This window comes from Uranotaenia lowii, chromosome 1 (genome assembly GCF_029784155.1).
Source record: "Uranotaenia lowii strain MFRU-FL chromosome 1, ASM2978415v1, whole genome shotgun sequence".
NCBI classification, from domain to species: Eukaryota; Metazoa; Arthropoda; class Insecta; order Diptera; family Culicidae; genus Uranotaenia; species Uranotaenia lowii.
This window is the reverse complement of record NC_073691.1, coordinates 91745387-91760811: the sequence shown is the minus strand read 5'-3', so window position 1 is coordinate 91760811 and position 15425 is coordinate 91745387. Positions and strand designations below refer to the sequence as shown.

General features: G+C 35.9%; 1 protein-coding gene across 1 annotated transcript in view; it reads left to right on the top strand.

The window, feature by feature from the left end:
• LOC129739158 (UNC93-like protein) overlaps window positions 1–14629 on the top strand; it is a 57089-nt gene extending 42460 nt beyond the window's left edge. Inside the window, exons 2-8 of the mRNA XM_055730564.1 lie at window positions 756–923; window positions 985–1390; window positions 1449–1674; window positions 1734–2035; window positions 2097–2228; window positions 12944–13140; window positions 13218–14629. Coding sequence (XP_055586539.1) covers window positions 780–923; window positions 985–1390; window positions 1449–1674; window positions 1734–2035; window positions 2097–2228; window positions 12944–13140; window positions 13218–13337 — 1527 coding nt within the window. The 5' untranslated portion in view covers window positions 756–779 and the 3' untranslated portion in view covers window positions 13338–14629. The remainder of the gene's footprint in view (window positions 1–755; window positions 924–984; window positions 1391–1448; window positions 1675–1733; window positions 2036–2096; window positions 2229–12943; window positions 13141–13217) is intronic.
• The last annotated feature ends 796 nt before the right edge of the window (window positions 14630–15425 follow it).

Genomic DNA, 15425 nt, shown 5'->3' with positions numbered 1-15425 from the left:
GCGTATGGGCATATAACGCCTACCGCGCGGTCACCGGAAATAGACAAATTTCTACTTGCACTTTTGATCTATATTCGTCGACACAAATAATTGCGTAGGTATATCCTGTCTACAGTAATTTGGAGGCCCAAAACACATTTTTTCCCGACGTAGAACCTAACCGCGACGATATAGAGGATTTCTTTTTAGAATCTACTTAAGACCGATTCCGATATTTCAAGTGCTTCTTTATTCGATGGATGCGCGAATTCCGCTGACCTCGTTTTGTTATTAATTCACTGGTCATCGTTGATGTTCGATAATTTATAGCACAAAGTATTAGAAGAGTTCAATTCTATAATTCAACAGTTTACACTTGATTAGTTGAAAAGTGTTGCAAAAATATCACAAGTATCTTATACGACTATAAGGATTCTAGAGGGGGGAGGGATGACCCAAAAGTTCTAGGTCAATTGTCTTTGAAGCTTTTAATTTCTCATTGGGATCGCATGAAAAATTACATACAATGAATTGTACAATATACTGAGTCGATTTGGGGCTATTTTCGAACTTTTCAGACTCGGTTATCTGAAGAGATACCAAGTTTTCCACAAAGTTGTTCAGCAGAAAATTCCCTTTGTAGAATTGTAAGTTTTTATTCGATCCAAATAAGAAATCTAAAGCATACAAGACAATTTAACGCAAAACATGTTAAAAGCACTTAACGCTTCAAATCTAACCATCTCTCAACCAAATATATGCTCTTGTAATTTCAGATGTAAGCAAACAACCGCCACACAATGCACGGAGGGTTCGATCCGGACAAAGCTGACTCCGCTTCGCTGCGAGACAAGGTGAAACTATCTAAGGGAGAAACATGGCGTATCATAAAGAACGTTTCGACCGTTTCGTTTGCCTTCATGGTACAATTCACCGCTTTCCAGGTATTAACTGTATCTTTAACTTGGAAACTGAACCATATTTTAACCGGATGTATTCCTCCAGGGAACAGCTAACCTGCAATCTTCCATCAACGCCAAAGATGGCCTGGGCACGATCTCATTGGCTACGATCTACGCTGCCCTGGTTGTGTCCTGCATCTTCCTGCCGACGCTGATCATCCGAAAGCTGACGGTGAAGTGGACGCTCTGTGTGAGTATGCTGTGCTATGCTCCCTACATTGGTGCGCAGTTTTATCCCACATTCTACACGCTGATCCCGGCTGGCGTTTTAGTCGGTCTGGGTGCAGCTCCTATGTGGGCCAGTAAAGCCACTTATCTCACCCAACTCGGTCAAGTGTACGCCAAGCTGACGGAACAATCCGTTGAGGCCATCATTGTGCGATTCTTCGGATTCTTCTTCCTGGCCTGGCAAACCGCTGAGCTTTGGGGAAATTTGATCTCTAGCTTGGGTAAGTGAGTGTTCCTTTTTCTTAATGGACACATTTTTAAAGAATCTCCCACTTACAGTTCTCTCGAGTGGGGCTCACGGAGGAGGAGCTATTGTACATGACGACAATGACACCATCAATCAGTACGACACTTGCGGTGCAAACTTCTGCCCCGTTGCGACTACGGATAACGCCAATTTGGCCAGACCTCCAGATTCGGAAATTTACGAAATTTCATCGATCTATCTGGCTTGTATCGTTGCTGCTGTAGTGATCATTGCTTTGTTCATGGATCCACTTTCCCGGTATTTAACGTTGTTCGTCCTATTGATTAGAGGAAATTTATGATATTCTATACCTACAGATACGGAGAGAAGCGACGCGGTTCGATTTCGGCTGTTGAAGTATCCGGCATTCAGCTGCTGTCAGCCACCTTCAAACAAATGAAGAAAGTTAATCAACAGTTGCTGATTTTGATCACGATCTTCATCGGTATGGAGCAGGCCTTCATCGGTGCAGAATTCACCCAGGCGTTTGTGTCCTGCGCTCTCGGAATCCATCAGATTGGGTACGTGATGATCTGCTTCGGAGTGGTGAACGCCATTTGTTCAATCGTGTTCGGTTCCATCATGAAGTACACGGGTCGTATCGCGATCATCGTATTGGGTATGATATGAGCTACAGGATGCTCAGTTCACTGGTTAACATAATCTCATGATCATTATAGGTGCTCTCGTCCATGGTGGTGTCATTATCTACTGTGTCTTCTGGAAACCACACCCCGATCACGCGATGGTATTCTTTGCCATTTCCGGCCTGTGGGGTGTTGGTGATGCTGTGTGGCAGACTCAGATCAATGGTAAGTGGTCAAAATATATAACTAGGGGATATTTCTCCAAGCAGTTTCATATGAGGCTACTAGCTAACCCAGTGTGGGTTTTCACCAAGGGGTACGAGCCCAAAAAGCTTTGCTACACCTTGAAAAAATAATTAAAATATTCAAAAATTATTCAAATGTTTATTGTTTTGTTGGCATTTTTTGAAATCAAATTACAACATAATTCAAAAGCAACCGCTATAAAATGAAAACTGCAGCTATAGTTTCGAACTGCAATACAAAGATGATTTAACTAAGTTTCTGAATCTCGATCTGTAAACTTGTTTTTAAGATCTGTTGATTTTAATCTATTTTGATAACCTTCATGAGTTGCTTGATTATTGATTTGATATAAGTTCTCCACCCTGTTCCCCTTCATTTGCCAGAGGGGCTCAAGAACTATACCAAATACATATTTTAAGTATCTGAAAAATGTCACATGCCACATTTGGCTCCATTTGTTTCATAAGAGTTTTCGAGTGAACTCAAATAAAGTATGAAAAAACCTGGCTCTTCATTCCCGATTCCACCCTGAAGGAAGAGGGTCTCAAATTATTCGTACACGAACAACCTAACTTATAAATTGTGGTCCCTTTTGCTTGATATGCTCTCGATTTTTGCCAAAAAACTGGTAAGAGAGCCCAGTCCTCCCAATCCCCCTATTGGAAGGAGGAGTCTTCAATTCTTATTTTCATATACTTTCCTACGACAAATTTGACCCCATTTGCTTAAAATGTTATTGAGTTATTCAGAAATGTATGAGAGCTCCCCTCTTCCCTATTCATTCCCCAACTCGAGGTTTCCCGAGTAAGCATAGAAACATTTCTCCATCCCAACAATACTCAAGTTGGTTTCTTTCGTATGACTAATTCTATAGATATGCAACAAAAATGTATTAAGCTCCCGTCTCCTCTTCCTATCTCACTCAATGGAAGAAGGGAAGAGTCTCAAATAATAATAGAAACATAACTCGTATCAAGATACAATCCCATTTCAAATTTGTTGCCTTTTGACTTAATCACTTTCGACATCTTTTAAAAACTGTGGTGGCCCCTTCTTTTCTTTCTTCTTGTTTACTGGGATGAGGGGGGATTTTTAGATTTCTCCCATGCAAAATTTAGTTCCATTTGCTCGATTATTTCACCAGTTCTGCAAAAATTGTGCAGCAACCCCTTCCCCCCTTTATGTTTCTCTAATGAAAGGTGGGAAGAGCTTCAAACCATCGTGGGAACATATCTTTCACACAAATATCCTCGCAAACAATCATATTACCTTTTTCTCATATCTGGATATTGTCCCGAACAATTTCGTTCCATTTGCTCGAATAGTTAACGAATTTTGCGATAAAATTGTATGGAAGCCCCTCTCCCCCTTTCAATCTCTACACAGGAAGAAGGAAGGGGTAACAAATAATCATTGAAACCTTTCACGTGTCCAAATACCCTCACATGCCAAATTCGGTTCCATTTGCTTGACTTGTTGAGTTAAGTTTAAAATAGTAAGAGAGCCTCCTTCTCCTCTTTCTACTTCCCTCCTGAAAAAAGGACGCGTACCAAACATTCATAGAAATACATCCTCTTTCATGCCGAATCCGGTACCATTTGCTTGAATGGTTCTCAAGTTATGCAAACATTTCTTTTTCGCTTTGGAGACCCACTACCCCCTTCCAGTAAAATGGAAGGGTCTCAAACTGAAAAAGCATCCATCTGCTATGTTTCTAGAAAATCGGTTCAATAGTTTCTGAGTCTAAATATCGGGAGCTATGCAAAACTTGTCTTTTCTTCGAGAGACCCCCTCCCCCCTTCCAGTGAGAGGCAGGGGTCTCAAACCATAATAGGAATCTTACCAGGCCTCAATAGCACCCACCTGCCAAGTTTTGAGTAAATCGGACTCGGGAGTTTCCGAGCCTATGAGAAAATGTGATTTGAAGATTCCAACATGTCAATCGTTTGAGTATAATATGAACTTCATAATGCCAGATTTTCAAAGCAATAGCAAACTCTCATTTTTTTAGAAGAAGTTTTCCAAACTGTATGTTATGGGTATGGTTGATCCCTAGAGACAAAAAAGTTGGTGTTTTCTTCTGAACGAATCGCAATCATTGGTTATCATGAAATTACTTATATCTGTCCAATAACTAATGTTTATCCAGTAATTATCTGTTAGAAATTAGAGAATTCCGCCTTAAAGTATGCAATGACACTAGGGTAGTAAACAAACTTTTAAAATTCTCTTTGTGTGAAATGAGAACTTATATGGCAAAAAAGTCAACGGACCTTCTATCTTAGGATTTTACTAGATTTTTGCCTAGGGTCAGAGCACCCAGAAATAAGGATTAAGTCTCCTGTAAGTTAACAAGTAGGGGGTAGTGGGGTATCGTGGGCCATGGGGAAACGTGGGCCACTTTTAATATCTCAGATGTGTGTTGAGATAAAAATATCAAACCAACTGTCATCGTCGTCGCTTTGCGTGAGCATATATTCCTATATGTTGTTGACTGAAATATGCATCATATGCTTCTATTATTTACCAAGCTAAAAAAAGTTAGAAAAATTTACTCACATAATTAAAAAACACCCGCTAATTTCATCGATGGGGAACCTAAAGTGCATAACAAAAATATGCTCAGACGCTTATGATCTAAGTTTTGTCTTTCACATGGAAAAGGAATTTTTGATGAAACATCAATAAGTCACACAAACGCAACCAATTTGCAAATCATAGCTTGTGGGGAATCGTGGGCCACACATTTTGAATCACCTATATTTTTATGATTTTATACACATTCAGAACTTAAAATACGTTTTACCTATCTGTAAAGTTTTCTTAAGCCAAATGAAGAGTTGTAAAAATATTTTGTCCATCCCATATAAGAAATTTTGCCAAAACGTTCGCGAGCCAGGTTTTGGAATCTATTCGATCATACACAGCTCTCTTTTTTATTTCATCATCTGAAATTGCTTTAAAATAACGAAATGAATTAGGAAATCACAGTTTTGAGTCAACTCATAAATTTTGCAAGTTATTTGGTCAATTTGGATGTGGTGGCCCACGATTCCCCACCATTTTTCAAAATCCAAAAAATAGTGCTTTTTTAAAACAGTCAGAATTTGGGAAAAATAACTTATTAAAAATTAAAAAAAAACCTTATATGATACCTTGAAAATATAGAAAACCATACAATTTTTTATTTTAATTTTATCTTTTATAGTAAAGAAGTTATGGAACAACGAAAAAAAGTGGCCCATGATTCCCCACTCTCTCATACTTTAATAATCATTAATTAAATGTTAGGGTGTGTCATTTTTGCATGATTTACACATGAAAACTTTTTCCAATGAACAGACAGAGCCAAACTGTTTTCTAAAAAGGTGTAGCCGAAAGTTTTTGAAACATCTTTATCGAAGACATCACATACATATGACATTTTGTTTCTTTTTCTGTTGGAGAGAGAGTCCACTGCGACCATTAAGTTGATCTATTGTGGTATTACCCCGCGTTATAATTTTTACTTTGCTATGCTACTTGACACCCCTGCACTATTGATTGAAGTTGCAGTTGTTTACCGGTAGCACTACGAGCACACACATAACTAGGTAGGATCTCCAAGTGCAATCTAAGTTCCCTTGAAAAGATTCATCCACATTGCATGTGCTGCATCATTGAGGCGTACAATTCCAAGGTATACACGGCTAGCATTTCACTAATGCTAAAACCGCCAACCTCCATCATACTATGTGCGCCAAATTATGTCACGACCGGGATTCGATCTCATGATCGTTGGCTTAGAAGACAAGGATGCTATCCTCTATGCCACGATCTGCTGGCTGACATTTTGTTTGCGAGTTATGATTTTTTTTTAAATATTCAAATGTTAAGGTGTACGAAAAATGAAACATTATCTGTTCAATATTTGAATCATCGTGTTCAATTAATGGTATAAAAATAATTTTGAATAAAAAGGCTCAAATGATGGTTTTAACACTGATGAACTGATGTACAAGCTAAGCCTTGAAAAGTGTGTAAAGTCCTGACGAGCGTTTTGAATCAATTTTATGTATTTTGGTTGAGTCACCAGATGTCTCCAATGACACCAGAGAGAACTGTCAAGAAGAAAATGAAATGTAAACAAAACAAAATAACAAACTTTTAGTCAATTATGAAAAGGTCGTAGTTTCGAGCAAATTGATGTTGAAGATTAGATACACATTTATGTTTTGTGTTATCAACATTTTTAGCTTAAAGCTGTTTTTTGAATTACTTCTAACTAGCATGAAGCACTTAATATAAACAGAAATGATGCGTGAAAATGCCCGCTCAGAGAAGCTTCGAGGCTGTATTTCTTCGTTGGGTTGTTAATTTTAAGCTCAACTGAATTAAATAACTGGTTCGTCTGGCTTGTTCAAAGTTGTTAGTTAGTCTCTTTAGTAAAAAAAAACGAAGGTAAAATGAACCAGATGAATTTACCTACCTTGTTGTGAATATATTGAAGCCGTCCATTCTTCTACGATGTTAGTTTATTAATTTTTGAGATCATATACAATTGCGCTCTTCCAAGAATCAGGTACTTCAAAAGTTTATTCGGCTTGTTTAAATGATAGCATTTGAAATTTTGCATACGTTTCTGGAATTTTATAATTCAAGCTTGTACATCTGTCATTTCGTCAGTCTCTCTAGTGAAAACATTGTGATGATGCTATTTTTCTCAGCTGAAATTTATTTGTAGTTCATTTAATAATATAGAGCAATTCATCTAATTGTATTAAAATTTATTTATTAATGAGTTCAAATACTATTTCGCTCTCTCGAAAAATTCTTACTTTTAAAAGAGCTTTCTAGAAACAGTGCCATCCATTGCGCCGTTCAAAAGTTACAAATCAAGCAATAGATGGCACTGTTTTTCGTCACTTTTAAACGGCTTCTTTGAAAGAGAGCACTGGAAATTTTGCACAAGTTTCCGAAGATTTTTTTTATAAGCTTGTACATCTGTTTATCTGTGGTTTAAAAACATATTTCCGCTGAAAAACTATATCGATTCGCTGAATCCCAAAGATAGTGTTCAATAAATAGTGTTCCTACCCTACCATATATTTTGCCACATTGAATAGTCACGTGCTGTTTCCAATTAAGCTCCTTGTCAAATACAATTCCAAGATTTTCAACATACTCCACGAAAGTTATTGCTTCATTGCTAGGGTAACGGACTTATTTTGGACCAGAGGACCAATATTGGACCACCTTGTCTAGCTCTCTTATCAAACAAATAATCATGGTTTTTTTTGTTGCTGTTGCTGTTTTCGCCAGCAATCGTTTGTGTTCGCGTGAAAAATGTTTGTATAGTGTGGGGGCGAGTATAGATTAAATAATCGTCGTGGAATCATCGAATTTGTACAGGCCATTTGTGTAGTCTATGGCCCGCTTTAGATCGACGCTAATTCTATGGCTCATGTCAGGAAAAGAGTATAAGGTATCTTAGAACATGTATGTTATTGAACATCGATCGCTGTGTGAAATGCTTCATTTTTCAATAGTGGATCAACCGATTCATTTACGTAAAAGTCTTCTGTATGGTTAGTAAATTATAAATCTGTAGAGAATAATGGACAAATTAAAGATAAAGGGAATCACAATATGTATTGCAATGAACAAACCTATTCATGATATTACCCACAATTATCTAGATCAGGGGTGAGCAACGCACGGCCCGCGGGCCGCATGCGGCCCTCGAGACATGTTTGTGCGGCCCGCGAAGCAAGTTTCAAATTAATTTTTTTTCTGTTTTTGTTAATTATCATAAAATAGCAGTAACAACTTACCAAAAAAAAAACTAAAAAAAAAAAAACTAAAAAAACCAAAATTCCAGCTGCATTCGCCCCATAGTTATCCAAATTGTTGACTTTTTTGTAGGATTTAAGCTTTTCATTGAGTTCTTTTGAAGGATTGGATGCAATATTATTTATTGGAAAAAACGTAATATTGGTTTAGCCTTTAAGCAAAGTTAAAATTGTATGAAAAAGTGAAATACTTTTGTCCTTGATTATTGACGGAAATAAGGAAAGTTTTATAATGAAGACTGGATGAACGATTATAGATTTTTTATCGACTTGACTCAGAAATTCTGATTTCTCGACTACAATAATATCTGTAATTCTGTGATTCAACCAAAAAAGTTTGTAACAACTACACAGGAGGGCTCCATTTTTGGTGCCTATGATTCAATAACTGATTTTATAAGATTTTGATGTCCTGAATTCAAAACATTTAACAGATATTTTCTATCACATGCGTGTGGAAGTTTTTAAATTGGTCAGTTTTAAGTATAATCGATCTTCCATAAATGACAAACCAATAAACCTCCATAAAAATCAAAAGCTGACTTTCAATAATTTACTACCCTTCATTCAATCAAGGACTCAGATATTGCCCAGATATTCATGTATCCAAGTGTAATGCTTTCAAAAATTGAATTCTTCTTACAATTTATAGAACGAATATGAGACGGAATACTATGTAAATAAATAAAATTATTACAATTTATAGAAATTCAAAAAAAAATTTGATTAAACTTCTTCTTACATCACTCAATAAGGTCATTGAATATTGGATATTAAAATTTCAATTCATTCAACAACTTAGTTTTTTTTCTCGAGGGATTTTAAGCGTCTTTATGACTTGTTCATCCCGAAATTCGTTGAAGACTGCGAAATGATTTGACTTACGGTTTTAAAAATATCAAAGATTTAATTTAGTTTAATTTTTCTTTAAAACTTCGTCAATATTCCTTTTTTGCAGGATTGAAAAAAAAATAACAAAATGAAAACTTCCATAAATTTTTTCTCAAAATTCAAAATTACTCGCGATCTCTGAGAAAGATGATCATTGAGTAAATTAGTATTTGTATTTTAAAGTTTTGTCAAAAGAGTACGCAAATTAAATAACTCATTTTTTAGCCTAGTTTTTAAAGTTATCTCTAAATCTAGTGCTGACAAAAAATGATATTTGGACTCAGCAACTCCAAATAAGTAAAAATCAGTTTTGAGATTCCTTGCACTTCGGGAAATGAGAATTTTGTTGTCTGGTGTAATGCTATTTTCAGAAATTTCATGGGCAAATCAAGCTTGATGATCATTGATTAAATTGAATTGATTAAATTGAGTCATTTTACTTCAAAATAAGCAATCCACATTACAGAGATTTTCTTAGTTCAGCCTTAGAAAGCCCATACCCTAGGTAACTGAATTAAATTAAGAAAATTTATGAAATTTGTAAAAAAATTCTAGAATCAAAAATGTAAACTGCATTGACAAATCTGGTTTAAAATCTGTGAAATTATGAATTTTTCATGAATTTGGAACCAATTATAAAAAACCGCTGATAGAAAAAAGGAATATAATAAATAAAATGTAGAGAAATTTTTTTCAAACTTATCTTAAAAAGAAAATGGGCACATAAAAAATCGCTATGGTCAAGCTCCATGAAACTTTTCAATGGAATTGATGACGAAAAATACCATCGCATCGGTTCGAACAAAAAACGGGTTTTTTTTTTCAGAAAACGGTTCAGATCTTTTTACGAATCTTCAAAAAACTTTCGAAAATGTTCGTTTTTAACAAATTTGTCGCCACGCTCATTTTGACAGTTTTACTTGCCAGCCCCAAAAATTTTTCGGAGCGAGGAAGTAAAGAGAAAAAACTGCAAAATTTGAAACGTGTTGCTAAACTGAGCGGGTAAAGCGTTTTTAAATAAAAGAAATGGAAGCAAATGATGTTTGCTTTTTTCAAAAATAGAATCTTCGCTAAACATTTCAAATCTTTAAAAACATTCAAATTATTGAAAAATGATCAGCTTTTAGAAATGAAACTAAAAAATACGTTTAATTCTACCAATTATTATTAACTAAATTTTATTTTTAATGCGGCCCACCGAAAAAATTTCATATTAAAAGTGGCCCGTTGCTTCAAAAGGTTGCTCACCCCTGATCTAGATGAAAATAAGCTCAGGATCACAACAGAGTGGGAATAAGTACGAATCAACGGCATTCTGTTAACTACTTTTAACTCGCACGGTCGTTTGTAGCAGACTTCAATTTGTTGATTAAGGGGGGGGTAGGGTCTAACACTTTCAAAAAATCGATTTTTTTATTTTTTTATTTTTTTATTGTAAAACATTTCAAGAATGTTGTGTCAAATTTTCAAGTCAATTGAAGCAAAACTGTAGAAATTATAAGCCTTTATCTCCTCCTATCTAATACTGCAAGAAAGCAAGAGCAGAAACTTCAAACGCGTTTTTCTCGAAAGCACATTTTTAAAGTCCGTGGACATCGTCATTTGAAAACTACTTATTCGATTCTTTTCAAATTTGGAACATATTTTCTACATATAAAATACCAGACCCCAACGTTTTTATTTTTTTGTTTTATTACTTTGGAGAGATTTTACAGATAAAAAATGGCGGATTTTTTCGTGAAAAATCGTAGTTTTTACTTCAAACAGCCACAAAAATTTCATAAAAAAAATTTTAAGTTAAAGAAAAACGTTGGGGTCCAGAAAAACATCTATTAAAATTATTTTGCTCTGATTTTTTGACTTCAGATGATTCTGTGCTGAGAAACAGTGTCCACCGCAAATCCTGTTTTCTAAAAGGCATCCTCGAAAGTGCTCCGTCACCGGCTCATTTTTCAATATTTTTCTACAAAAAAAAATTACAAAATGTTCTTTTAACAATGCTTTGTATAATGCAAAAAATTTGAATACATTTGTTTGAACGATAGCTCTAGAAAAAAATCGTGAAAATGGTGTTTTTTTTTACCCGTTAGACCCTACCCCCCCCTTAAATTCAACTCGAATTTGAAATGAAATTCACTACAAGATCAAGATAAGTATTGTTACTATTCCAAACATGATTCACTTGATTTAAGCCTTATATAGAAAAAAAAACATTAAAACACCATAAAAATAAAGAATGATGAGGAGGTTTTGCGCCCACTGGAGAAGGACCTCAAGAGGAGATATACTCCCGCGGGCTTTTCCCTGCTCATAAATAGAAAAAAAAAGTTTCATTCTCGCTTACGACTGGAAATGATCCAAAATAAAGTTAGCGTTGCGTTGATTGAAATCGCCATGAATGTATAAATTTGCTTCTAGCTGATCCACTAATGTATTTTCAAGAATTTGAAAAAAAAACAATTCAAACTAATAAGAAGTGGCATATTTAGGTAAAAATACATGTAAGCGAAAATGTGCACTTCCTTTGCCAATGATGCTTTCACGAAGATACAATCAAATTCAGTATATGTTTTCGTTGTTATATCTTGAAATTTGACCAAATGAACTCTTTTTTTTTGTTGGAAGACATTTGATCAGAAAAACCAAAATATTTCTTCCATTTTTATAAAGTTGTTTCACATCTTATGCAAAAACTACGAAAGGAATACATCTTACAACAAATTACTTTAACATTTTTTTTTAAAAACCATGCATGCGATAAGCGCCTTTGAGTATGCAAATAGTAATTAATATGCACAAAATTTAGGTATAGTACAAGAATATTTTAAAAGAAAATTTGTAATTGTCATGCAAGTCACATAGCCTCCAAGACATAACATAATAATAATAATAATAAAATTGACATCTCTGGCCAGTTTAAAATCGAAACTTGCCAGAAACGTCGATTGCATAAAAAAAACCATGTAAGTTCCGAGCTATGCGCCTTGATGATATGCAATACCAGAGCAAAAGGGTTTGTCAATGTATTTCGTTTAATCCGAGGTTTCACTTATCTGAGCTGGTCCCTCCTCCGACTCTACTGTTTACTGTTTACCGGGGTTCTACTGTTCATCCTTTTGCATACCATCTGGGCGCAAAGCTCGATAAAATATGGATTTTGTATCCACCTGATGGCTGGGGTAACGCGGGAGCTCAAAAAACCAGGATTCGAATAAGCGGGGTTTTACTGTTGAACGTTTCTCCTCACTTTTTAGATAAATGATCTCAATGTAGTCTTTATGGTGTCGCGGGATATGGTAACCCTAAGCTAGCGTCCCAGAGCTAGTTTCAGTGAAGAGAACAACTCGAAAAAAGAAGGCTAAGAGTTTTCAATTAATTTCCTTCAGTTTTACCGCTGCAGTTTTGTCACGTGAAAAATATCACGCAGTTATTTGGATTCAACTGGAGATAACTGATATGCAGATTGTATACATATGCGATTCTCTTCGATGTTTGAATTTTTTAAATTTTCTTTAATCCTATATGTTGACATGTCTATCATTAAGATGCTTTTTGTTTGACGTGACGAATAATAAATGTACCTCATTTAATATTGTAATGTAATATGTAATATTTCTTACGTAAGACTTTTAATACCTCCCCTACAATCCTTGTGAGAGATAGTAAGTAAATGTGACCCCCCTCCTCCCCTCTAAGTGCTAACATAAAAAGTTAACGGACATCTTCACTTCTTAACCATGATAGAAAAATTACATCTTAAGATAGCCTAGCAATAAGTAAACCAAAGTCTTCGTGTGGGGGAGAAGTAATTTTCTACTTCGCATGTCGTTTTCTAGTTTTACTGACATATTTTTTTCAAATAAATCAAAATGTTATTTTATTTAATTTTTATGTTATCCTGACCAAAGTATTCGTTTCTCTTATTTGTAATATGAGACACTAAGTGAGAAATTTTCCATTCCATTCCCTCAGGTATCTACGGAGCACTGTTTCGACGGAACAAGGAAGCTGCCTTCTCTAACTATCGCCTGTGGGAATCGGCGGGCTTCGTGATTGCCTACGTTTACTCTCCGGCGCTGTGTGCGCTGATGAAGCTCTACATTCTGTTCATTGTGTTAGCTGTCGGAATGGTTGGATACACCGTTGTCGAAATCCGACAAGCTGCCAAGGTAATTCGAAGCAAAAAAAAATCTACAAACATCGGTCATCCATGTTCTAAATTAAACCTTATTTTTTTCTTTTTCAGGAACGTCGCCTCAAGAAGCTGGAGGAGAAACAGCAGCACACTGAAGCCGAACGCAAGGAAATCGAAGACGACGATGAGAAGGACGAACTGGAGGAAGATATCGTCGTCACGCACCTGTAGACAACGATTGCATACGACTTGAGTTGGGCTGGAAAACTAGTCTTTTATTACATTTCAACATGATATCAGATTCAGTTTTTTTCTCAACTCGGGAAAGAAAATCGAGGAATTTGTCATCGCTGGTCAATTTTCCTCCCGAATGCTTCCGTTGAAGTTGTTCGCTGAATGATTCCTATTTAGATTTAACAGCTATTTAAATTCATATCGATGATGGCCAGACCATCATCGTTGTATAGTCTAGAGATGAACGCACATTCTTCGTTTCGGAAGTCATATAGCACATTTCAGCAAACCGTTATCATCGTTCAAGCATAACTGTAGGAGAATTAGTAAATAAAAAGAGGCACGTGCACACAAACAACATGCATGAATACGTACAACTAACTCAAAATAACCCACAAAAGAAGGATTTCTCATAGCCGATTCAATTATGAACAGTAATTAGATCTCACTGCGACACCTTAAACTAGTGGAGTACAAATTTCTTTCTTATGTACTTGTTACTGTTCAAAGTGGATGGCCGGCATGATTGATTTTTTTTGTTCCCCACAATACAAGAACTTTAAAAACTTCTAAGAGTAATGTTGAAAGTAAAGGCAGAAACACAATACAGCGTCGGACGTCGCGTCGCGTCAGCTGTCAATGCTGTCGTTGAGTACTAAAACGCTGACGCGACGCACTGGGAATTTTTTGCAGCACAATACAGCGTCCACTGACAAGGCTTTCAGAATTTTTGAGAAAAAACTCGGGGTGCCTAACATTACAAAACACAGATAAATGACGATAATCTTATTTTTGAGCATATTTGCGTCAAACTTTGACAAAAAAGCATAAAACAGAAACATTCAAAACCCTGCTGACGCGCTGGATTTTTGATTTATTTCAAAACAAAAACGTCGACGCTGGAGAACGCTGCCGTTTAGAACAAGTTTTGCGTTTTAGTACAATGCCTTCGCTGACGCGACGCACCATTGTGGCGACTCAAACGGAAAATGGCATCCTCAAAATTAAATGTCAACGCGACGCGACGATCGGCGCTGTATTGTGTGGCAGCCTTAACGTAGAGCGCAGCGTAAAATTCCCGGATAACATTCTTTCACAATTCATATTGTTGAGTACAGTTTTTATAGTAGTTTGTACAGTAGAAACAGTAATTTCATCACACGCGATCCTGTTAATTTGAAATGAGCAATATAAATAAAACGAACAAACTTACAGATTACTGTAGGTCCAGAATGCCAACAAAGTTATTGTCGATAGGAATAATTGTAAATATAGAAGTGTTGATCACAGGTGCAACCGTTTCAATTTTTTTGATGACAATATACCCACTCAAAGGTTCACCGGATTCTTGATGACATCGACTATGTAGTTCCTTTCGGGACCGAGCTGTCAGATCATCGAACACGAATGGCATTTCGCAAGCAACTGTTCTAATAAACTTGACGTTAAAGTTGTAAATTCAGCTTTCGTTCGTAAAGAAATCTGTTAACCGTCTATCTGAGTCTTTTCTACTTTCTTTTCCGGGTTTCGATCTGCTACTTGGTACCACAAAGAGTCATTATCATTCCACTTTCCCGGCTTAAGGTAGCGGTACACTTCAGGTGAAAATGAAAAATCTTTTTTTATCAATAACTCAATGAAGCGGCACAAATTGGCTTTTTAACATTTTTGGAATCGATGAGTAATAGTTTAAAGCTAAATTTTTAACCGGTCTTAGTGTTTAAAATTTCTTAAAAATATTTTTATTTCGGTTCCTCCAATATAAATAAATTTCCGCGGTGAAAATTGGGGAACCGAAATCAAAACATTTTTAATTAGTTTGTAACACTGAAACCAGTTCAGTAATGATATTTAAAATATTTTCCATCGATTCCACCATGTTACAAAACCAACTAATGTAGTTTTTTTTAGGTCTTAGCAAAATAATATTTTTTATTTTCACCTGAGGTGTACCGTGGCGATCTTGCAAGTGTAACCTATGGTTGAGTCATTATCTAGCGCCAGCACTGTTAAGAATCACCCGATTCTTGCCTCAGGAACGGCTTTCGAATTTAATAACTACAAGACCACCCACTTTATTTCCCC